The sequence below is a fragment of the Eublepharis macularius genome, chromosome 16, assembly GCF_028583425.1.
Source record: "Eublepharis macularius isolate TG4126 chromosome 16, MPM_Emac_v1.0, whole genome shotgun sequence".
Classification (NCBI taxonomy): domain Eukaryota; kingdom Metazoa; phylum Chordata; class Lepidosauria; order Squamata; family Eublepharidae; genus Eublepharis; species Eublepharis macularius.
The window spans coordinates 29,423,531-29,448,614 of NC_072805.1; the positions used below are offsets into that span (position 1 = coordinate 29,423,531).

Genomic DNA, 25,084 nt, shown 5'->3' on the forward strand with positions numbered 1-25,084 from the left:
CTCCCTGCCAGCTGCATCTGACAAAGAGAACTGTGGTCCCCGAAAGCCCACACCAGGCGTCACTGGGCTCCCCCAGATCACGCCTCTGTAAAGAGAATCTGTTACCTGTGATAATGTGATAACCATTCATAGTCTCTATTCAGTCCCAGCTTGACAGAGTCAAATTTGCATATGAATTCCAATTCAGCAGCCTCCCGTTGGATTTTGTTTTTGAAAGGTTTCTGTTGAACCACAATGACCTTTAAGTCTTTGGTGGAATGTCCTGGTAGATTGAAGTGTTCTCCCACTGGTTTTTGGACGTTTCCATTTCTAATCTCAGATTTGTGTCCATTTATTCTTTTGCGTAGAGGTTGGCTGGTTTGTCCAATTGAAGTTATTGGTATTGTATCTACAGCAATGTGGGACCTTTCTCAAAGAGGGAGAAGATAAAGTTGTCATAACAGTACTTCCCACACAAACTGAAATTGCATATTTCAATCTCCAGGCTCCTCCGACATAAATGTTTAATTCTCAATATAGTCATCCGTCAGGTTAGTTGATCTATGAAAGTTATCTCGCCGTCACAAAGCTTCCTTCTTGCCGGTTCTCCTAGCTCCCTCCAGATGTATTAAGGGTATACAGAAGGCTTCTGAGGAGCTGATGTCAGAACAGGTCTGTTGATTAATGGGTCCCTAGGACATTCTGACACCTTTGTATGGATTGGAGAGATAAGAGACAGCCTGAGTCTGCCAGAGTGCATTGCTTTATAGAAGCAAGCCAAAGGTTAGAAGCATTGTAGAATTCCGGAGAGAAACATTAGACACAGAGTTTCCTCTGGGGCAGGATAATGGCCTGCAAAGGCTAGTAATAGAGTGAAAGATCATTTTGTAGTACTCAAGCAAAAACGAGAGACAAGACAGATGATGCTAAAGGGTGAGAGTAAAAAAAAAGAATAAAGAATCCACAGAGAAATGATACTTAACATATGTCAAGATGGGAGTGTCTTCCCCAATTCTCCCTGGAAAGGAGACCTTCATCTATCAGGGATGAAAATTATGGTTAAATGGAAGAGATTATAATTTTAAAAGCCTAGTAATTATGCTCCAATTATGAGACCAAATTTTAAAAAAAATCAAATTGTTCTGTTCGGGCCAAACTAGACAAGATGCTGGAAGATTTGTACATTGATCTCCTGACTGTTGTGTTACTATTACTAGCAAAAAGCAGCGGTGTAGGGCCAAGCTACAAGTGACAAATGACACTCGAACGGCAAGTGTATTTCTCCCTGTTCACTTGCCCTCCACTTGTACTCCACTCAATCCACTTGCCGTTCAAGTGTCATTCATCACTTGTAGCTTGGCCCATAGATTCAAATCAGAAATGTGGCACAGGGAAGGAGTTTCACCCTTCTTCCTGTACAGTAATCCTGACCTCAGACAACCTCCAGGAGCTGTTATACGTTATATGTTATATTTCCCCTGTTGTGGGAAATATGCAGGTGGTACGTATGTTTCTTCAATGGTTCAAATACCAGCTCAGGAGAATGATTGAATCTGGGAAATGTCTCAGAACAAAGAGTTTAGACTCCCTCAGTTGTCCCTGTCCAAATCAAGTTCCTTATGACTTGAGGGCGGAGCATGACCTCAATTCATAGCTGATTTATGGTGACCCCTGCTGGGGTTTTCGAGGCGGTTTGCCATTGCCTGCCTCTGCAACCTTGGCCTTCGTTGGAGGTCTCCCATCCCAATTACTAACCAAGGCCAACTCTGATTAGTTTCTGAGAACTGATGAGATCAGACTCACCTGAGCTATCTAAGTCAGGGCACCTTATGACTTACGTTACCATTAAAAACGCTGGGGCAATCTTTCATCCTATGGGGAAAACCTGTGGCTCAGTAGTAGAATAAGAATCTCAAATGGATGCTGGTACACATCTGGGGCCTTCGAGAGCCCCTACCATTCAGAACAGCTTAGCTCCATTTGCTCATTCATTTTGAAGGGGGAACAGCTATAGCCCACTGCCCATATTGGCTGCATAGTGTCTAAATGAATGTTCTACCCACATCCATGAGAAATCCTTGAGAGGCCAAGATAGTGCATTCAAAATAAAACTTGCAATTATGTGGAAGCTCCCAATAAATTTGGGATCTTTTGGCATTACACACATAGGGAAATTCCTATGTGGAAGCTGCCCTTGCCAACCTCTCTAATGGATAAACTATAACTAGCTTTCATTTGCTTCGCCTGAATCCACCCCTTTCTCCAATGACTGCCCCCTGATCTCCAGACAGAGGGGAGTTTAGATTGCCCTATGCGCCGCTTGGCAATCTAAACTACCCTCTGTCTGGAGATCGGGGGCGGGGCCACCGGCCATGTGACCATTTTCAAGAGGTTCCAGAACTCCGTTCCACCATGTTCCTGCTCAAAAAAGCCCTGTATATAATATACAGGGCTATATATATAGAACATGACTTTGTAAAAGAAGAGTTGTTGATATTGGATAGGACATTGGATATGAAATGTTAATGTGATATAACGTATCCTAAAGCACAAGATACAAAATCTAGAGCAAAAGAAAGAAAACAAATAAGGCCTTTCCACCATTACAGTCACTTAGCAATATTGTCATTATGGGAACAAAGGTAGAACAAATTAAAAAAGAGAGAAAAAATGGCCCCAGAGCATGGAATCGGAAGTTATTTAAGTAGCAGGAAATAAAAACAATTATGAACCAAAGCTGGCTGTCCTCTGTGATTACCACAGCCTTAGGATAGTCCAACTGCTTTCTATTTATATATAAAAAGGCCTATGAGAAGTGTTCCAGGGATGTATTTACAAATAGTTTACAAAATACCAGGTAAGACCTAGAGAACGCTAATTCATGGGGTTTTTTTAAAAAAAATATAAAAATAGAAGTTTTAAAGAATTTTTTTTTGCTTATTTTTCCAGTGTCGAATCACTGGAGCATAGGAGCATTCTGGTGATGCAAACTTAAAGGAATTCTTTCCCTCTGATGTTTCTCCCGTGTTTCAGAAACCATGTGGCTGATTGAGGTGGGTTTTATTTCTCTCTTTACTCACTTCTGGTGTCTGGTATTCAGTGGGTTCCTGCCCCTCATCCTTGTGGCCAGGGTTTGCTAAGTATTCTTACCATGAGAAGCCTCAAGTAGAATCATAGATTTGGAAGAGACCTCCAGGGTCATTTAGTCCAACCTCCTGCACACTGCAGGAAATTTACAACTACCTCCCCACACCCCCAGTGACACCTGCTCCATGCCCAAAAGATGGCAAAACACTTTCCAAGATCCCTAGCCAAACTAGCCTGGGGAAAATTGCTTCCTCCTGACCCCAATGTGGCAATCGGCATTACCCTGGGTGTGTAAAAACGGGCCACGAGAACTAAGCACTGATGTAACCTTTCCTGCCCTCCCTCTCATGATCTGCCTAGGTATTTTGAGTCTAGCTTACTCTTTTGATCAAAATTAATTTGAGACCTTGAATCTCTGCAATTCCCCATCAGAAATTGAGTCTTTTGCTGTGATTGCAGTGATAGACCAATGCGCTATTGGTAACACTCTTTAAGGAATATCTAAGAGTACACAGTTGCAAACTTGTGCAAAGTATCTCATAATATTAAGAGAACATTTTTGCTCAGAGGTGAGTCATTTTCATTTGGATTCTTATAACATATCTCCTCCCGTGAGATGATCCCAGATGTGTTTGACCGTACAGTGTGAGGGGTAAGCATGAGTTGCTAGACTTTTGATCTCAATTTGTGAGAGTCTTCCTGTGCTTTCAGGAGGATCGTGGGTTCAGCTGAGGTTCAGAAGTAGGAAAAGAGAATGAGAACAAGATACGGTGCATGGACATAGTGCCAACTGAGACAAGCAGCCACTAAGATGCCAGTAGTAGGAGAAAAATAAAATAAAATCTAGTGACATCACCAACATCATCACAACACTTCTGGGTACAACCTGGAAGTGACTAGGGGCTAAGCTACAAGTGACGAATGACACAGGTTGGACACTTGTCAGCTTCCCTCAAGTTTTGATGGGAAATGTTGGCGTCCTGGTCTTGCAGCTTGGCTCTCCGACTGCTGTCCAATGGACTTTTCAACTGTCACTTGTCCAGCATTCTGCCAAGCTGTCTATATTTCCCATCAAAACTTGACGGAAGCTGACAAATGTCCAACCTGTGTCATTTGTCACTTGTAGTTTGGCCCAAAGATACATTACAATTACATCGGTGCATTACAATTACAATTACATTATAATGCTAAATTACACTGAGGGAAATTTAAACTGTAAGATTTGGTTACCAGCTGTACAGTGCGGTGGACCTTTCACTGTGTGATATTTATGGAATCACACTTCTACTGGTAAAGCTGTATGAAGCACCATTTCCAATAAGTTTTGCTTTTTAAAAAGGTTAAAAATAAATCTCACTAGGGAGAAGGCGTTTGGAAATAAAAGGGATTAGCTAATTAGTTTTAATTGGGTCAGACTGGGTAGGCTGATTGCCATAATTAACATCGCCTAATGATCATCTGAAGGGATCCCACTCTGCCACAATGTGGTGAAGGTGGGAAAGTGTTTGGCTCTCACAAAGGAAATGCCGCAGCTCCGAACTAAGGAGAATGTACAAACAGGAAATCTATGTAGGAGGCAAATTGGAAAGTGGAACACTGAGGACTCAGGGAAAATATAGGGCAGTGTGTTGAAGAGGATGCATGGCTTAGACTTTGCTCAAGGGAGAAGCGTGTGTGGGCTGAGAAAGTACTTACGGTATTAATTAAAACAAGAGAACTGGGTGTACCCAGTCAAGGGCTTGAGAGGACTCCCTCAAAGCAAGCTGCCGCCTGAGTTAATTCAAGCTGAGTTCCTTGAGATCTCTAAAGAAATGTGTGCATAAGTGCCTTTTACCTCTCACTTTTAATATCCATGGTAGGGTTTCTAGATCTTTGGTACAAACCTCTTGAAGGCTGAATTATCGAGTCTAATAAATGGAAAGTCAAGCGCCTTCCAATCCTTTCCTTCGTTCCTGAATCCAGAAGCATCAGAGAATCTCTTTCCTTGCATCTGTCAGATGGCATCGTGGAGGCCATCAGAAGAGGGGAAGGAACTCCTGCCTAGGCAAGTCTGGCTCTGTTCCTCCAGTTACCAATTGTCACCTGTGAAATCATCAGAGGAAAGGGAAATGCCAGTCAGGAAATTTCTCCATCATGTCTGGATAACAGAAGGAGCTGAAAATACATTCGTTCCAGTTACCACTAAGGCTTTGGCGGGGGAGGAGAGGCCGTAATGGGCCCTTTTATTATGTTTGCATCCAAGTCTTGCTGAGAATCCAGTTCCCCAAACAGCACTTTGTATTACATTTTAGTTGGTATTTGCAAATGTTGTGTGAGCTGCTGTGGGAACCTTTTTGGGGACTGGAAAGTAGGACGAAAATGCAATAAATTATTCTGCTCTTTCAGGAGAACATTAGGACCGGGGATGCTTCTGAAATTCTGCTCCTATGACTTTCTCCCCAGTTTTCGATGGTCCACATTACACAGACTTCTGACGTAGAAACCATGAATGAGGAGTTCTTCACAGGGCACTTCGCACATGTGAGTTGATACTGCTTTAAGCACCTTTGTTCATATTTTCCCCCATTACATTGTTAATACACACATTGATAAAACAGTGCACAAAATAATCTTGGTGTGGCTGCACATAGGATTGGATCAGGATTCCTTTTGTGAGGTGTTTTACTGTGCTCAGGAGTATAGATGGGCATAAACAGCAATAAAACTTTAAAAAGCCATGAACAGCCCAATCAGTTGTTCGTGAACAAGCTGTTCCTGAGGCCCCATTTTAAACAAATAGGTGGTCATTGCAAGCCTCACTCATTGCTATTCGTTGCTATTCGTCAAGCCAGACAGTCTGGCGCATGTAATCAATTCCCTTGGCAACTGGAGGCAGGGACTGCCTGAACTCTGTCTGAACTCCTGCTGTTGCCCTGGAAACCCCAATCTAAGCCCAATTTAGCTTGATATGCAGGTCTCCCTTTCAAGTGTGGACCTCCAAACTTGTTACAAGGAAGCAAAGAGCAGGGGGGAGGGGGGCTCCCAGCTCTGGTTTTGCAGACAGTGAAGGAGAGACAGTTGCTGTTGGGATTTTGAGAGAGAGACAGGGAGAGTTCATTGGAGCTTGAATTTTCTTTGTTAGTGGTGGGAGAGGGATCTGCCTCTTCAAGTTCCGGGGCTGCTGCCAGGCTCTGGGCCAAGCTATTATTTATTACTGGTACCCTTCCTGCTGCCCGCTCAGGTCAGGTTTCTGGGAGTGGTGCGGTAGTGCTCTACCCTTTCAGGTTTCTGGGCTGCTGCCAGGCTCTGGGGCCAAGCTATTATTTATTATTGGTACATTTCCTGCTCCCTGCTCAGGTAAGGTTTCTGGGAGTGGTGCGGTAGGGCTCTACCCTTTCAGGTTTCTGGGCTGCTGCCAGGCTCTGGGGCCAAGCTATTATTTATTATTGGTACATTTCCTCCTGCCTGCTCAGGTAGGGGTTCTGGGAGTGATGAGATAGGGATCTTGATGGCTGGAGGAGAGCCTGCTGGCCACCATGAACAACGAACAACAAACAATGAACATGTTCGTGAACAGGTCATGTTCGTCAATGTTCATTGTTCGTGGATGGCAGCGAACAACGAACACCATCTTTGTTTTTTTTTTCCTGTTCTTGCCCATGTCTACTCAGGCATACATAAATATACCAGGAAAAAAAGAAGCTTGATGTGCAAAGTATGATCTTGTCAAGATGTCTTCTTGCAGTGTTTCTGTCCATGCATTAATGTGTTCATCCTTAGCACAGTGAATTCAGGAATTAATTGTAGAAATTCTTCTCATAAAACCAGAATTAAGAATTATTCTGTTCTCAAGCTTTCATTGAACTGTTCCTAGTAACTAGAATCTCCCCTTAACTTCCATAATGTACTTATCATGGAGAGAAAATTGGTACAAAGTCTGAAGGAGGTATCACAGACCTTCTGCTCCTACCATATAGCCCCCAAACAGCTTTCAAATGGCTAATGCCATTTGTGCCTGACTGAGATCTATATGCTTCTATAAATTATTTCATAGTACTCTGACATTTTTTGAGAGCCAATTTGGTGTAATAGTTAAGAGTGGCCAGACTCTAATCTGGAGAACTGGTTTTGATTCCCCACTACTTCGCTTGGAGCCAGCTGGGTGACCTTGGGGCAGTCACAGCTCTCTCAGAGTCCTCTCAACCCCACCCACTTCACAGGGTGATTGTTGTGACGATAATAATAACACACTTTGAAAACTGCTATGAGTGGGCCTTAAGTTGCCCTGAAGGGTGGTACAGAAATTGAATGTTATTATTATTTATTTACTTACTTTTTTCATGTATAGTTTTATTATTTGTGTATTTATTTATTTTATTTATACTCCACATTTCTCCCCAGTGGGGACCCAAAGCAGCTTACACCCTTCTCATCTTCTCCATTATATCCTCACACGAGCTGGTTTGGTGTAGTGGTTAAGAGCGCGGGACTCTATTCTGGAGAACCGGGTTTGATTCCCCACTCCTCCACTTGAAGCCAGCTAGGTGACCTTGGGTCAGTCACAGCTTCTAGCTCTCTCAGCCCCACTCACCTCACAGGGTGTTTTGTTGTGGGGATAATAATAACATACTTCGTAAACCACACTGAGTGGGTGTTAAGTCATTTTGAAGGGTGGTATATAAATTGAATGCTATGTTATTAGAATGACCCTTACTTTACTTTACTTTACTTTACTTTAATTGAATTTTTATACCGCCCATCTCCCGAAGGACTCAGGGCGGTGTACAGCAAAAGTAAAACATACAAATATAAAACAATAAGAATATAAAATATAAACATATTAAATAATGTAACTAAAAACAGGACAATTCACTTAAAACACATTTAGGCCAGCCCCGCTTGTTGGAACAATAACGTCTTAAGGGCACGGCGAAAAGTGTGTAGGTCAGGGACCATACGTATCTCCGGGGGCAATTCATTCCAGAGGGCAGGTGCCCCGACAGAGAAGGCTCTCCCCCTGTGAGATAGCTTAGGCTGAGAGAAAATGACTGACTCATGTTCATCTAGCTGTTTCCATAGCAGATTGAGGATTCAAACCTGGGTCTTCCAGATCCTAGTCTGACACTTTGACCTGTACGCCACACTGGCTACACCATCATTGGGTTGTCATATTAGGATGTCAAGAATAAAATGCTTCCAAGGCATGTATTTCTTGTCCGTGCATTTCACACATTTCATTTGATGCTGCTGCAAACAGTGTGCTAAAAAATGTAAATTATCTCTTATTCATTCTTAAACTCTCAATTTCCTCAAATTTCTGATTTGCTTGAAATTGAAAATGAACAGTTGTTTAAGGATATTTTCACCTGCACAGTCAGTGTCCTTCACCCACTACATAGCCAGCTAGATCTTAATCATGGTTAGCTCATGGTTAATATTTATTGGGTTTCCAAGGTTGACAGGAACTGAAGTTTTCTTGGTTTTCCAATTCAATATGGGAGGCCACAGAAATTCCTGTTCCAATCTATTGTGAGTGGTTTCAAGTAGGTCATAGAGTTATTTGCCCAACACTAATTTTAGCTGCAGTTGACAATTGGTATGCTGAAAAAATGACAAATTCAGTAGTTCACTAGGCATTGTTTTGGTATTCTTGCATTAAAAGGATTTTTCCCCCTCATTATGAGATCCTGTCATTTTACTGGGGCCTAATACACACAAGTAAAGAAATCTGTCCATACTTTGAAAGAATTAAAAAGAGCCCAGTCCCTCGGTTTTTCGACTGTCACAAAATCCTTCCATTTAAGAAAGAGTCTTAGTTGGTAGAGAACTTTGAAGATCAGGTTGTAATTCACACCTACCTCAACCGCCTACACTGCAAAGAGATTCCAGATTGTCAATGAAAAAGCTGACAATCTGAGTAAGGAGGAACAGAGTCATATGGCAGAGAGCTATTTGCATTAGTTGTATTAACAGAAGCAATGACCTTTACACACTCCAGAAAAAGCCATATGGGCCCCGGAGCACAGCAACAGTTCGTCAAGCAAAAACCTTTCAATTGTTTCGAACATGGGAGGAATATCTAATTTGATGATTGGGTTGGAGCAAAACTGACTCAGGAAACCTGAGGTTCCACTCACATGCGCACGCTCCTTTATTATTAAAAGAGCCACCAATATTTGAGGGATCCAAGCGTTTGCGTTTTCCAGATTTTCTTTTTTTGAACAAAATGTTCATCTCGAATGTTGGCCTATCATTTCTTGAGGATGGGAAACAGATGGTCTGCAGTCAATTCCATCAAGAATCCAAATTAAATCCATTGGCTTGTTCTTACTTGAATTAATGAAAGTTGAATAATATGCTTTGGCAGTCTGTAAAGCTCCTATGATTTTTGGCAGTGTGAGACGATAGTGCATTAAGTCCACATATGGCCAACCTCATCCCTGGTGAAATTCCATCAGCTTCAAAGGGGTAACCGCAGGGATGAGTTTGGTCTGTTGAATTCCTTTCTTTCTCCTCCTTGGCCTTTCAGATTCCTGCTATTTTGACAAGGCCTCCTTGAGCTAAGCAAGTCATAATTCCTTCTTAAGCCCTCTGAGTTATTCTTAGCAATTTTCTTTTGACTATACTGAAGAACAAAGCCTATGACTTCTGTGACTTGCTGTATCTGAAGAAGTGAGCTGTGACTCATGAAAGCTCATACCCTACCACAAAGTCTTATAGGTGCTACTGGATTCTTGCTCTTTTCTACTGCAATGGCTTCCCTGTCCTTTTTTGTGTTCCTCTGAGGCAACTGGTTGCCCAGTGTGTGAAACAGGATGCTGGAATAGATGGACCACTGATCTTATTCATATCACATAATTTCTCTACACTGGATTACTCTTATGACTTGCAGAAGAATATGTGGCTCAATGTGATTGCAGTCTCAGTTGAGCCAATTCAACCTCTTTGGTCTCTAATATCCAATTCAGTAGATGATGCAATTCTCAAAAGTTATTAATTATATCTATCAACTAGCACTTAGGTACAGGAGGTGGAATGGAATGGTTGTAGGGCACATTTGGGTGGGATTTTAACTATCACATTGAGTTTTTTTTCGGTTGCCTCATCATCAACATTGTTGGTGAAAAATCTGGTTCTGAGTATTAGGAACAATAGATTTTTACTACTGAATGTGCAGATTATCGTTCTAGCAATGTCATCCTTCTCATGAAAGAAGCCTTCCATGAGTGGACAGCCTCCTTTGATAACAAGAAGGGAATCTCTGGATACAACCTCATGATGTGAATCCCACCTTGGCCCAAAGTAGTTCTTTCATGGAGTCATTTCAAGCATTCATGGTGGCTGAAGCTACAGGATGGTAGCATAGAACTGTAGCACTTCAGTTTTTACCTGACTGAAGGCATCCAATGTAAAACACACAAACAAATCAACACTTGGAATTCTAACATTGATCCCCTGCTTAGAGACTGGAGAGAAGGCCACATGGTATAGCCCAATCTCATCCGATCTCAGAAGCTAAGTAGGGTCGGTACATGGATAGGTGACCACCAAGGAACACTCTGCAGAGGAAGGCAATGGCAAACCACCTCTGCTTCTCACTTGCCTTGGAAGCCCCTTGCTGGGGTCGTCATAAATAGAGATGGGCACGAACAGCAATACGAACCAAAAAAAGCCATGAACAGCCCAATCTGCTGTATGAGAACAAGCTGTACATGAGGCCCCATTCTAAACAAACAGGTGGTTGTTGCAAGCCGTGTTCATTGCTGTTCATCAAGCCAGACAGTCTGACACCCTTGGCAACGTAGGCAGGGATTGTTTGAACTCTGTCTGAACTCCTGCTGTTGCCCTGGGGACCCCAATCTAAGCCCAATTTAGCTTGATAGGCAGGTTTTCCTTCCAAGTGTGGAGCTCCAAATTTGTTACAAGAGAGCAAAGACCATGGGGGAGGGGGGCTCCCAGCTCTGGCTTTCAGGGAGAGACAGCTGCTGTTAGAGAGACAGGGTGAGTGCATTGGAGCTTGAATTTTCTTTGTGTGTGGTGGGATAGGAATCTACCCCTTAAAGTTCCAGGGCTGCTGCCAGGATCTGGGCCAAGCTATTATTTATTACTGGTACCTTTCCTGCTGCCTGCTCAGGTCAGGTTTCTGGGAAAGGAGCAGTAGGGATCTTGACCAAACTTGGATGATGGCTGGAGGAGGGCCTGCTGGCCCCCACAAACAGCCAACCACGGACATGTTCGTGAATAGGGTCATGTTCGTGGTTGTTCATGAGTCCCTGTTCGTGGATGGCAACGGACAACAAACATTATGTTCGGGTTTTTTTTTCTGTTCGTGCCCATCTCTAGTCATAAACTGGTTGCAACTTGACAGTGCATATGTACCTTTGGACTTCTATTGTCATTATTATTCTCTTTGTGCAGAATATCAACATGAAGAGTATTCCTTCTCTTCTCTGATCTGTTAGTTCTGAACACTTTTCACCTCCAAGCCCCTAACCTAAACAGTCTTTTTGCTTGTTTTTCATGGCCAGTTTGTCTGTGATGTCTTTAGAGAAGATATTACTTAAGGTTCCTTTTTTTGGAGCAGAGTCCTTTTCATTTCTGATCACATAAGTATCAGGTGGCTGCAACTTGCAGATATTATTGAGCAGAGCTTTGAAAATATTAGAAGACTAACCAATTGTAGGGAGGGGCTCTCAGATGCTTCTCAGATTTCACCACTATGTTGCCTTACATGCTATCTGTTGTTTTAAATATGTGCTCCTATGAGCAACATGTGCTTCATGTGGTCTCATGTCATCTCTAGAATTGCTTATGTTCTGTTTCAGCATTTCTTCAACTCTGTATTGGATTCTTGCTAATGTCTTTGTAAGATTGTGTTTATATACCCTATAGCATTGTTTATGGAAATGTCCTTGAAATTGTCTGTACTAATCTCACATTGTGTAATCCACCTTGAGTCTCAATGAGAAAGGCAGAGTATAAATGACACTAAAAAAAATAAAAAATAAAACTGGAAGTTACTACAGTAAACAGCTAAATGCCATGAGCCATTTTTGTTTTCATTCAAAGGTCAAGCCAAAAAAAGGCCTCTTCCAGAAATGAATTCCAGTCAACAGTTTCATGTCAGGCACTGAAAAAGCTGCTGAGATGTCCAACAGGGGGAAAAGAGAGAGAGAGAACCTGAACTATCCATAACTGACTGTAAAACTTACTAAGTCTAGGGCAGTTATAGAACATAAAGGTCGTTATGAATTTTTCATATTAAATGACCTAACTGTGTTTGCTAAATGTGTTTGCTGTTAATTAATAATGACATGGCTCTTCTTTTGAGCTTTGAGGGAGGAGGATAGAGTCTGATGGACAGAGAAGGTGGCAGCTGGTGGCAAAATTGGGAATGAATAGTGATTTTTTTTAAAGTGAGAGGTGGCAGCACTCATAAATACGGTCCTGTTGATTTCCATTGATTCCCCTCTCCCTCTGCAAATTCCCTGTAGTCTGTTCCTGAGGGTGCACTCTCTCTTTCTCTGGCTGAGTGGAGTGAGCTGGCACATGAAGAACAGGAGTTGGGAGATCCTTGGAAAAGGTGCCCATACTCAGTACCAGCAGTGAGTACCATCACATACACTCACACTCACATACACAAAGCCCTAGTGAGGAGGAAAACATCTAATGCCATGGTGGGATTTGGGGTGGGAGGAATCCACTGCTCTCAGGGCCAAGCTACAAGTGACGAATGACACTTGAACAGCAAGTGGATTGAGTGGAGCGCAAGTGAACAGGGAGAAATACACTTGCCTTTCAAGTGCCATTCGTCACTTGTAGCTTCGCCCTTAGTGTCTCTAGTTATGGTCTGAAGGCATGCAAGTTACCTACTCTACCCTAAAGCAGGTATGGATTCTGGACAATGCAGTACCAGGAGTCTACCTGGCCACCCCATGTCTATAATAACATTCGATTTATATACCACCCTTCAGGACAACGTAATGCCCACTCAGAGCAGTTTACAAAGTATGCTATTATTATTCCCGCAACAAACACCCTGTGAGGTGGGTGGGGCTGAGAGAGCTCCAGAGAACTGTGACTAGCCCAAAGTCACCCAGCTGGCTTCAAGTGGAGGAGTGGGACATCAAACCCGGCTCTCCAGATTAGAGTCCTGTGCTCATAATAACCACTACACCAAACTGGCGTAGTGGCATCTGCGTCTGCTCCCTTGCGTTCCATGATGCAAGAAGCTCTGTGCAAAGGCAAGGAGAGATGTAACTGGGTGTCATCAGACTGGGAAGTGATGCCAATGGCAAAGGGCGTAGGTTTTCACATTGCCATAACTGATGTACTCTGAGTGAATACTATGGCATTGCCAATATGGCAGCAGCCCTTGGCATAGCTTGCTTCTCAGCACCAATGGTCCTCCAGGATGGCAGCCCACTGGAAATGCTCCTGGTAAGCTGAAAGGCTAGTTTTACTTACTTACTTACTTACTTACTTACTTACTTACTTACTTACTTACTTACTTACTTACTTACTTACTTACTTCATTTATACCCCACCTTTCTTCCCACAGGGAACCCAAAGTGGCTTACTTCATTCTCCTCTCCCCCATTTTATCCTTACAAATATCCTGTGATGTAGGTTAGACTGAGTATGTGTGACTGGCCCGAGGTCATCCAGTGAGCTTCCATAACAAAGTGACAATTTGAACTTACAAAAACAACAACAATATTCAATTAATATACCACCCGTCAGGATGACTTAACACTCACTCAGAGCACTTTATAAAGTATGTTATTATTATCCCCACAACAAAACACCCTGTGATGTGGGTGGGGCTGAGAGAGCTAGAAGCTGTGACTGACCCAAGGTCACCCAGCTGGCTTCAAGCGGAGGAGTGGGGAATCAAACTCGGTTCTCCAGATTAGAGTCCTGCTGCTCTTAACCACTACACTAAACTGGCTCTCCCAGTACACCAAACATGGGTCTCCCAGATCCTAGTCTGGTACTCTAACCACTATACAACACTGTCACCCTTTTGGCTGACAAAAGGGATAATGAAGAGGGCCTGCTTGTTCAAAAAAAAAAAAAACATGAAGCCCCTTTGGATTCAAGGAGAATTTTTATACCATTTATATAGATCCTTTGAGTTCTTCATGTACATTTTCTTGTTGTAATCTTGATTCCAACCATAGAAAAGTTCGACCTCCATTTGGAATTTTATTTAATTTAGAATTCAGCACTTCCCATTATTGCTAGTGGGAATATTTTAGATCTCTGATGGCATCAGTTACTAATCAGGCATAGAACTTCTTTTTGAGCCATAGGACCTTCTTTTTGAGTACATTCTGCATGAACATGTGCACATCGGTTCGTAAGAAAAAGCCAGCACACATTCACTTTAGGAATGAAATTGGGTACCAGTAACTGGATCGATGGGGTTTAAATCACATGTTGGGCTGTAATGTACTGAAGGTGTAATATGAGAATTACTCAAGACACAAAGAAAAATCAGGTCTACCACAATGCATATATTGTACATGCATTCAGTGTAATTTGTGAACAGGGCTTTGGTTTCCAGATAATTGTAAAAATCTCTCATGACTAGACATGGGCATGAACGGGAAAAAAAAAAAAACCCTGAATACCCTGTTCATCGTTCGGTGCCATCCATGAACAATGAACAATGGACATGGATGAACATTAACTGTTCCCAGTTCATGGGGGCTAGAACCCCCCCACACCCCAACCCCCCCACTTAGCCCTCCCTCCCCTCAAACCCACTTACCTGGCCCTTTAAAGATCCCTTTAAATTATCAGCTGGCAGGCGGCAGGGGGGAATTCCCCCCTGCTGCCTGCCAGCTGATAGTTTAAAGGGCCCTTTCTTGCCACGTGCAAGGGCCAGGGCCCTTTAAACACCCCACAAACTGACCTTCCCAATGTCCAATACCCACCAAATTTGCAGGGGACATAGTCCTCACTGTCCTCTGAAGACCCCCCAAGTTTCAGAGAGATTACACTCCGGGAAAGGCATAATCCATGGGTCTCCCCGTTGGCTGTCATTTGCTCTTCAAAGTGGCAAAACTGGGACTCTCTGCTGGAAGTACTTTGAAGGGTTAAAGCAAGAAGGAAAGCCAGAAGGAGTTCAGACAGAGTTCAGTCCCTCCCTGCCTCCGGTTGCCAAGGGGATTGATTGCAGCAGGTGCCAGACTGTCTGGCTTGCCGAATGGCTGCGAATGACCACCTTTTCATTTCGGATTGGGCCTCACGAACAGCTTGTTCGAGAACAGCAGATTAGGCTGTTCGTTTATTTTTTTTCTGTTTTTAATGCTGTTTGTGCCCATGTCTAGTCACGACCTCATCACCACCACAAGACTGTGGCATTAGTTGGTCTGCTTCTTTTTGAGCAGTAAGGTAGAATCTACAATAAATAATACATTTAATCCCCGAAGCTTCACTTTCAGCCCAGCGATGTGATATGATATAATAAAAGAGCTAACCTCAAGAATGGAGTATATATGAGACAGAGTGCGCCAATGAAGCTTGTCTGAAATATTGGCCAATTGCAATGTCATGCAGTTCACTTCTTAATTCCTCCTTGACTTTCTGATTTGGAAAAACTGGTTTTCTGGTGTTTTCTGTTACTCCTTCAAACTGGAATTGAATCTTATGTCACACTGCAGTTTTCCATTCTGGTTTGGAGTCTGCTCACAGAATATAGTTTGCCAACCAGACAGTGAACTAAAACATCAGACATGCAACTGGAATGCAAAAAGGGGATGCGGGAGCACGTAGACCTGAGATCATGGTGTGCAATCCAGCTGAGACAATGTGTTTTATTTTCAAGTTAGCATGTTTATTAAAATACCACATGAAGAATGGAGGTATAATCAAGATGTACCTTTGCTACTCCATGGATTCGTCTTGAGCAATATTGGCTGTAAATTTGGAAGCGGCTACAAAATACCTGTAAAATATCACTGAAGCTAAAAGTATCTCTTCTCAGACTGCATTGACACATTACTGTGATGAATATAGTGCAGGGGAGATTACATTGAGGAAGGAAGTAATGCATTTTTAATTCCTAACAATGCATTTATATTTACAGAATTTAAACCAACTTTTTTTTTCAGTCTAAGTATCACTCCAGGATTTGCTTTTGCTCTTACATTCTGATTTCTTTGAATTCCTCCCAGATTCTTGTTGGAAGATCAGCTGCTTTGCACACAGAAGGATTCTATGTTTAATTTCTGTCTTCTCCAATCAATGGATTTGAAGTTTCAAGCTTAGGGAGAAAAAAAAACTTTTTCTGAAAACTTGGAGAGCTTCTGTCAGCTGAAATAGACAATACTGAACTAGATGAACCAAAAGTTTGATTTGATATAAGGCAGTTTCATATTTCCACATACATATGTTTACTAGAGAATGGTGATGGTGGTGAAGAAGGGGGTGACATTTCTAAAAGCATGCACATATTAAAATTTAAACATGCACAATATAAGCAGCTTTTATAATATTGTTATTGAGATGTGTAAGATAGAAGGAATTCCTTGTAAAACACTTTTGGAAGGGCTTGTAAAAGTAAGACTAAACTGGGTTGTAATGACATGATGTACTTTTTCTGCATGCCTTTTGAGCGATTGTAAAAGATCCAAGGGTTAGATCCAGCTGGCTTTTTTACTCACTGTCATTCAATTTTCTTCCTGTTCTGCATAGATTTTGTCCATACAGATCCCATGATCCCCAGCATAGCCCTTTTGGGTAGTCAAAGGGAACATTCCTTTTTCACCAATAGAAAAAATGCTTGGATAAAACTCCATGAGCTAACAAAGCTTGTTCCTATCCTGTTGCTAACCCATTGTGGGAATGAGTTCTTCAGGTTCACAGGTTTCACTAGAATGATTCTAGTGAGCAATAAGGGACTTTTTATTCATACAGCTTGACCAAAGTGGTTGCTCCTATGATAAAACCTTCCTTCCGCCCAGATGGTACTTATGTATATTTAGTATACAATGCAAAGGACACACCTTCCTGAATTGATGGGCATTAATTCCATCAGATTTGATACACAGAGAACCATATGAGTGAAACATTTTACATCAGTCTATACATTTGTGAAACCAACAACGAAAAGGACATCCACCTTGTTAGCTGTGATACATATTAGGGGAAACAAAGTCTACGACAGAAGAAAAGGTAAACAGCTCTGGTGAGTCACTGGGGAGACCAGCTTTCCAGTTCCTTGGAGTACAATAGTTTTGTGTGTAACTTTCAGCAAACAATGCATTATTTGATCCATTTTGTAGGTGACATTAGCAATTTTTAAAAAGAAGGATCCAACAAAATCCATGAGCTAATCATAGGAATAACACTTGGGAAAAAGTAAATCCTGGGTTGGATCCAAATATCAACAAGGGTACAGAACTTTCTTGCAGCTAATTAAATATCCCAAAACAATCTTTCAGGGAAATAAGTGACTTTAGAAATAGCATGGACAGAGAAGTAGGGGGGTCTACAGTGAAGTGGGAATAGGTGAAAGCTGACCCTTTCTTCTGTTGATGAAAATCACTTCCATCAACCAAAGATGACCTTTGGATCCAATCCCACGTTGATATTTTAATGTAAAACAAAAAGACAATACTAGCAGGAAAAGTAAATTTATTTCCAAACTTGTAAGAAGGGGAGAAGGGGGTGGGGGGCTACAGATACTAAAAAAAACAAATATTTGAAATGATAAAAAAGTAGTTGACAATGTCTTTCTTTGCCTTCAAAATTAAACAGAAGCATGTAAAAAGTGTCAAAAGTTTGCCTAACAATGCAGTAAAACGTACATTAGCAAGTAGTAAAAATTTTGACGTCAAAAAGTATTGTCACGATGAAGATGAAGGTGGCAATGACAACTTTATCAGCAGATTTACTTTTCCTCTACATCATTTGCTAACTTTCAAAAATTTAATTCATATTGGAGAAATGTGCAAATATAGCAAAATAGTCTTTGGATTATAAAAATAGAAAACAACAACAATGATAACAACTGAAGAAATTTGCACTAAGCGTTGAAATATATAGAACATTGCTACCTATCTATCTACTAATATATCATATTGAAATAATACATGGTATAGTAGTAATGTTTTTCCTGATACTCATATACTGAGGGTGGGGGAATTCACCAAATCTTAGCACTATAATGTCAAAAACAACTATCCTGGGTTGGATTCAAACTACTGTTAATAGTTTTCCACTAGTCCTGGAGGGTAGATGACTCTCAGGAATGGCATGAGTGTGAAATGGGGAGGGAGGTCAGGGAAGTGAGTGGAAATCAGTAATGTTGTCCCTTCCCTCTCAATTTTCTTTTGCTGGAGAAAGTGCCCTTTACTGGCGGGGAGGAAAAGGGTTTGGATCCAACCCATTTGTTTAGTAAATGTATATTAAATACATATGGAAATTAACACTACTATAAGCAAGGCAAATTTCACAAAATTTGGCAATTGGTATTCTTAACCTCAGAATGGATTTTCGCCCTTAAACCTCCTGCAAGACCTTAAGAAATATGTTTTACTGCCAATATGGCCTCATCCTATATTATATTTGCAGACCTCTAACTTTTTCCTACTGGTTATATTAAATTTAGCATCTTTACATATATGTCCAGAGGTTGAACATACAATCTGTTCCATTCTCTAAACTAATTCAAAACTAATCTATAGATCCTTTACTATTGTTAAATTAAAAGCATACAATAAAAAACTAACCCTTTCTCTATGTTTTTCTTGCCTTAAATTAAAAAAAAAAGAACCTAGATGATACTACTTCAGCAAACTAAATACTACTTACATTTTTAAGCCAAAATTAATACACATCTTAGGGTAAATAGTTGAATACAAAATCTTTAGCAATCTAAAATTGGGTCAGACCCAGATTTAAGTCTCTTTCAGCCCACAGTATCCTAAAACGGATATTCAGCTTAATCAGCATGGTTTAAATTATAAGTGCAGACAATGTCTGCACATTGTAACGCCATTTATGGAAGCCAGTGGGATTATTAAGAGGTAAGATACATGCGTATAATATGGCAGTACTTAAAAGAAGAAACTGAACTGAACCCAGAGCATATTTATTCAAGCTGCTACTGTGCTCGTGAAGCAGCCATATGCTCTATATAGACTTTAAAGGTATTTCTCTTTTTTAAAAAATCCCCACACACACATTCAAAAATGGTAATTGATTTTAAATAATCACTTAACAAGACAGCTTTAGCTACAAACACATAACAAATAGGGCTATTAAAAGGTCAGATTGGTAGTTTAGAGATATACATACATAAACGGGAACAATGCTTTCCCTTTAAACGTTTAATAAACAAAAGCGAGAATTAAAAAACGAATCCTTTTTTTTATTTCAAAGTCTGCTTCGTATATTGAAGCCCATATTAAAGCAACAGTACAATGTTCATAAAATATAAGTGTGATGTAACATTTTCTTACATGTCAGAATACTGATATTTGTATGTATACTAAAAATAAGAACTTTAAAATTGTACAAATAGATACATTTAAAAATGACATAGAAATAGGGCGCCTCCCACTGCAACAAGACAGTTTTTTTTTAATATATCTGGCACGTATTAGATTAAGATGAAAGTATAAGCAAAAAAGATTTACAGGAGTCAGCAGAAACGTTGGATGCTCAAGAGACAAAATTGTACATTGTCCTGTACATACATCATATGTGTTTAAGCTGGCTGAATATTATATATTTCAAGTTTAAAAATGCACTACGTAAGGAGTGTCCATAGTTTAAGGCGAAATTACAGCTCGGAACTGTGATCCTTTCTAATTTGTGGAAGCTTCTTTGACATAAAAGACTTAGCTGTTCATAATACACACAAACAAAACAAAACAAAAAGATTGCCCTCGGTTCTCAGATGACTTTTTGAATTTTCCCCTTTGCTTAAATAGTTTGTATTTCACAAGTGGTTATTTTTTATCCCCTTCTAGCGAAGTTGATCACCAACTTCTGTATTTTGCCTTTTGCGAGAAAAGGTACTTCACAGTATTTACCACTTTGCTGTCCTTTCCGCCCCCCCCCCTTTAAATGAAAGGACCCTCCCCCATCTTTGCTAAACCTAAATGTTTTCTATGAACCTTTCCTTATTTTATTTTAAAAAATACCTGCTTACATTTTTCCTCTGAATCTTTTTTTTTCTCCAGAATGTTAGACACAGTTCTTAAGGCCAAATTTGAAATGTTATTGTTAAGAATCATCTTCAAAAGTGTCTTTGGAGCCATATAAGTCCGCTAGTTTCTTAAAACGAGGTCCCCAGTTTTGTAGATAGTCATAGTCCAAATCAGACTCTGTTGTCGCTGACTCTAAAGAGCTAAGTGAACCCGCCACTGAGCCCCTCCCTTCGTAGCCGTAGATCTGGATCGAGTCATAGGGAGGAGCTGTCGGGTCATTATCAGCTTCTTGTATTCTTGTGTTGATAAAGTCATCAACGTCAACACTGTTTGGAGCAGGCCGAAGCCCTGGCCTAGGCATGTACTGATACTCGGGCTTTATGTCTTTGCGAGGAATAAATCCATTGATGCCATCAGGGTTTTGCAAAGTAGCGATGTCAAAAGCTTCGGTATCTTCCTCTCCACCTCCTTCATCATCGTAAGTGATAATATTCTCTCGTACATCTTCTTCTTCAAAGACAATGAGGGGCTCTTTCTTTTGTCGTTTCAGTGTTACAAATAACACTACAATCACTGATGAGAGAAATAAGAGGGATTTTTTTAAAGACTTAACAGATCAATAAGGAAATAATGACCTCTTTATGTCTTAGGTAAATCTAAGAATCCCTGTAGCATGAGGCATCACTGCAACAAGCAAGCCCCTCTTTTGCACTTTGAAGTGATATGATGCTGGATCCAGATTAAATTTTCCACTGAGGGATGACACTTCTGTCTGCAGAACAGAGCTTTCCCGAGTCCTTCCTTCTGCTGCAGCTAGAGCTACCAATCCCTCTGAGGTGCCCCCCCCCAAACTCTCATTGCCTGCTGCCACTCCAAGCAATGGTGAGGGGAAATTAAAGAAAGGCAGCATGATGGGAGAGTGACAATGTCACTTTTAGGGGAAACCTGGAAGTGACAGCAGGCAGTGCTAGGAATTGCCTGAAACTCTATGGTTTTATCATAGTTTCCAGTGATTTCTACAGCTAGAGATTTCTAGAGAAATTAAAGAAAGGCAGCATGATGGGAGAGTGACAATGTCACTTTCAGGGGAAACCTGGAAGTGACAGTGGGCAGTTCTAGGAATTGCCAGAAACTCTATGGTTTTATCATAGTTTCCAGTAGTTTCTAGAGTTAGAGATTTCTAGAGCTTTCACATATGGGTTTCCCCCAGAAGTATGTCATCATGCCTGCAACACTGCCCCTCCACCATGTCCCCACCCTGAATTCTCTTACCAGGTGTTAGGCTTGGTGAGGCAACCCTAGCTGCAAAGCAGGGGAACCAGATAAAAAGAAATTCAGAGACTGCCTTACCTAACAAAATCACAATGCAAGCAAGAATGGCAATTAAAGCGCCAGTGCTAAGTCCTGCATTCAGGGTGTAGGCTTCAGCATTGCAGGAGATCCTGTCACCATCACAGCCACATACTCGAATAGTAAGTGTGTTGGTACTGCTCAGCGGAGGGCTCCCACCATCACTTATCACAATAGGCAGAAGGTACAAATCCTGCACCTGTCGGCTGAAAGTCGTGCGCCTCGTGATAACGCTTGCTGAGTTATCTGTCGAAATAAGACAATTGTTATTACTGTCATGTTCCTTCCCCAAAAGAAAATCATGCTTGCCCTTTTATAGAAAATTGCCTCTTTGCTTAATGACATGATAGCCCTTTAACACAATGTGTGGATCGCACTAGAGATGTCTTTCGCTACTTAAGGGTAGGTTGCAAAACTGCAAAAGCAGATACTTCCATTGAAGGTTGAGTCTGAGGGCCAAGCTACACATGACGAATGACACTTGAACAGCAAGTGTATTTCTCCCTGTTCACTTGCCCTCCACTCAATCCACTTGCCGTTCAAGTGTCATTCGTCACGTGTAGCTTGGCCCTCAGACAATTGTTTTCTTGGTTTGCTCTTTAGTTCAGAATTGGTGATTCAGAACAGGATGCCCCTTCCAAGCCCCTAAGCGTACTTAATAGTTCAGGGCCATTTTTAAGAAGGCTTGATTCCTCCTAGGATGATCAAATGTCATGTAGGGGCATGATTGTTATACTATGTAGCCAGTTCGGTCCCTTTGGGAAAACGATGCCCGTTTTGAGTGATTCTAGCCAATTAGAAATCAAATAGGTTCTCTGCCTTTCACATAGACCCCTAACAAGCTACTTAAAAGTCCTGCTTTTGACCATAACAAATGTAAAATATCTCCTGAAGCATTTCTTGGGTTAAATTTCAAGTTTCCATTTCTGTGTGGGGGAGTCTCATTCACTGACTTAATGTTTACATTTTGACTTACTGCTGAAATTATATGATTGTGAGGAAATACACTCTCCCCAAAGCAGCTAAAACATTTATTCCTAAAATGTAGTTCACTGAGATGTAATTCACTCACTGTACAACACTGAGGATGCACTGATTCTTTTTCTTGTTTTATGTTTACTAAAGTAGCAATCTGATCAGCCCAGTTTGGCCCAGGCTTATCAGAATTTGGAAGCTAAGCAGGGTCAGATATGGTCAGTACTTGGATGGGAGACAACCATGGAAGACAGGGGTCACTACGTGGAAGAAGGCCACCTTTGCTCAGTTCATGCCTGGAATGCCATGAGTCAAATGCAACTTGAAAACATGTCTTTTCTTCTTCTTACTGCTGAAGAGATGCAAATTAGGAGAGATACAAATCTCCAAACAGAGATTTGCAAAGGACATTCCCCAGAGAGCTAAAATTGGCTAGAACTCTCCAGTCTATATCGATGGTGTTTTTCAGATGGAGATTATTTCTGCTTTGTAGTTTACATTTTTGGAACAGACACAAATACTATTCTAGGAGCTGAACTTCCTTTCAGTGCAATTCTGAATGGATACTGACCCAGTTTGGTGTAGTGGTTGAGTGACAGGACTCTAATCTGGAGAGCTGGGTTTGATTCCCCACTCCTCTCCTTGAAGCCATCAGAACACTCCCAGGCCCACCTACCTCACAAGGTGATTGTCATGAGGATAATAATAACACATTTGGTACATTGCTCTGAGTGGGCATTAAGTTGTCTTGAAGGGCGGTATATAAAATAACAATAACGATAATGATAACAGTACAGACACATCATAGTGTTAATGTAGGAACTGAGAGGCATGTGTACAACAAATGAAGCTGCCTTTAGTTGAATCAAACCTTCAGAACAAAGGTCAGCATAATCTACTCTGATTGGCAGGCCTCTCTCCAGGTAGCATTTTCACATCACTTCCTACTTTGTCCTTTGAAATGGAGATGCCAGGATTGAACCCGGGACCTTCTGCAAGATAAATCTGAGCCACAGATCCTCTTGTGCTTGTTGAACGTGACTTCAGGCCAGTTGCACTTTTTCAGCCTAATTACAGACTCAAGGTAGTTGAGATAATAAAATGGAGGAGGGAAGAACCATCTATGCAGCCCTTCATTTCTTGGCGAAGAGTAGGATTAAACGCTAATAACTGGTAACATTAATGATTTGAACCTAGGGTTGCCAGGTTCAGGTTGAGAAATTACTGGAGATTTTGAGGGTGAAGACTGGAAAGAGTAGGGTTTGGGGAGGAGCGGGGCTTCAATGGGGTATAATACCATAGAGTGCACCCTCCAAAGCAGCCATTTTCTCTAGTGGGAACTGATCTTTGGGCCAAGCTACACATGACGAATGACACTTGAACAGCAAGTGTTTTTCTCCCTGTTCACTTGCCCTCCACTCAATCCACTTGCCGTTCAAGTGTCATTCGTCATGTGTAGCTTGGCCCTTTGTCACCTGTAATTCCGGGAGAGCTCCAGCTGCCATCTGGAGGCTGGCAACTTTAAATGAGACCCAAAGTTCAAGGGCGTGTAAGTCTCGCTTTACTTCTAAATGCATCCCTCAGCTTTCCCAGAGAGCCAGTTAGGTGTAGTGGTTAAGAGGGGCAGGACTCTAATCTGGAGAATTGGGTTGATTCCTCACTCCTCTTCTTGAAGCTCAGAGCTCTCTCGACCCCACCCATCTCACAGGGTGATTGTTGTTGTGGGGATAATAAAAACATATTTTGTAAACCATTCTGAGTGGTTGTCCTGAAGTGTGGTATATAACTTGATCATCACCATCACCATCACCATCACCATCATCATGTTCTGTCATGTCCTTTTCCAAAATATATACATGAACTTTTTTGCTTCATTTCCAGGGCTTCAAATATTTGCTCCACTGAAATAAATAGAACCTGCATACAAGATGACAAAGTACTAGATTCAACAGCAACTTTTAACTCTGGTGCCTTCAAGTCATGTGCGTGCTTGAAAAAATAATAATCAAAAGTATAATGACGTAAATTATAGCACTAAATGGAGCTTTAAAAATGCACCTAAATTTAGCTGTCAAAATAAATAGATTTCCCCATCTTTATATTTTCAGTGTATTTCATTTGGCAGGCATCACAGTTATCAAGCACTTGAAAGAAATGGCATATATTCAGACATTATGTCACTGGGCCGAATTCCAGTGAAGTCCTCGAACTAAATTTGGCAAAACATATAAGCTAATCCCTAATACTGTCATTTCCTCAGACTTTATTTACTGTTTTAAATGAGATGGTTGCAAGTCAAAGAAAATTGTAAAAAAAAATTCCAGCTTTGGTCTATAATTACAATCAAATATGTTAATTTTATCAGTATCATGATAGCATTTTTTTTTTTAATTTTGGGGTTGGATCCTGCAAATCTTTTCCAATTATGGAGGTGCTTTCCTTAAGTGGAAGTAGCCTTCTGCTGACAAAATACACTCTTTAAGACAAAAAACCCTCCATTAATGGAACAGGATTGTGGTATTCTGTCCAAAGAATTCTGTTAAAAA

The 25,084-nt window shown here is 41.2% G+C and overlaps 1 protein-coding gene across 1 annotated transcript in view; it reads right to left on the reverse strand.

Annotated features, from left to right (window-relative positions):
• Positions 1 to 17,674: 17,674 nt before the first annotated feature.
• The window catches only part of CDH11 (cadherin 11), a 142,650-nt gene continuing 135,240 nt past the window's right edge, over positions 17,675 to 25,084 (reverse strand). Inside the window, exons 12-13 of the mRNA XM_055000354.1 lie at positions 21,564 to 21,809; positions 17,675 to 20,786 (exon numbers count right to left, since the gene is read on the reverse strand). Of these exons, the coding sequence (XP_054856329.1) occupies positions 20,290 to 20,786; positions 21,564 to 21,809 (743 nt within the window). The 3' untranslated portion in view covers positions 17,675 to 20,289. The remainder of the gene's footprint in view (positions 20,787 to 21,563; positions 21,810 to 25,084) is intronic.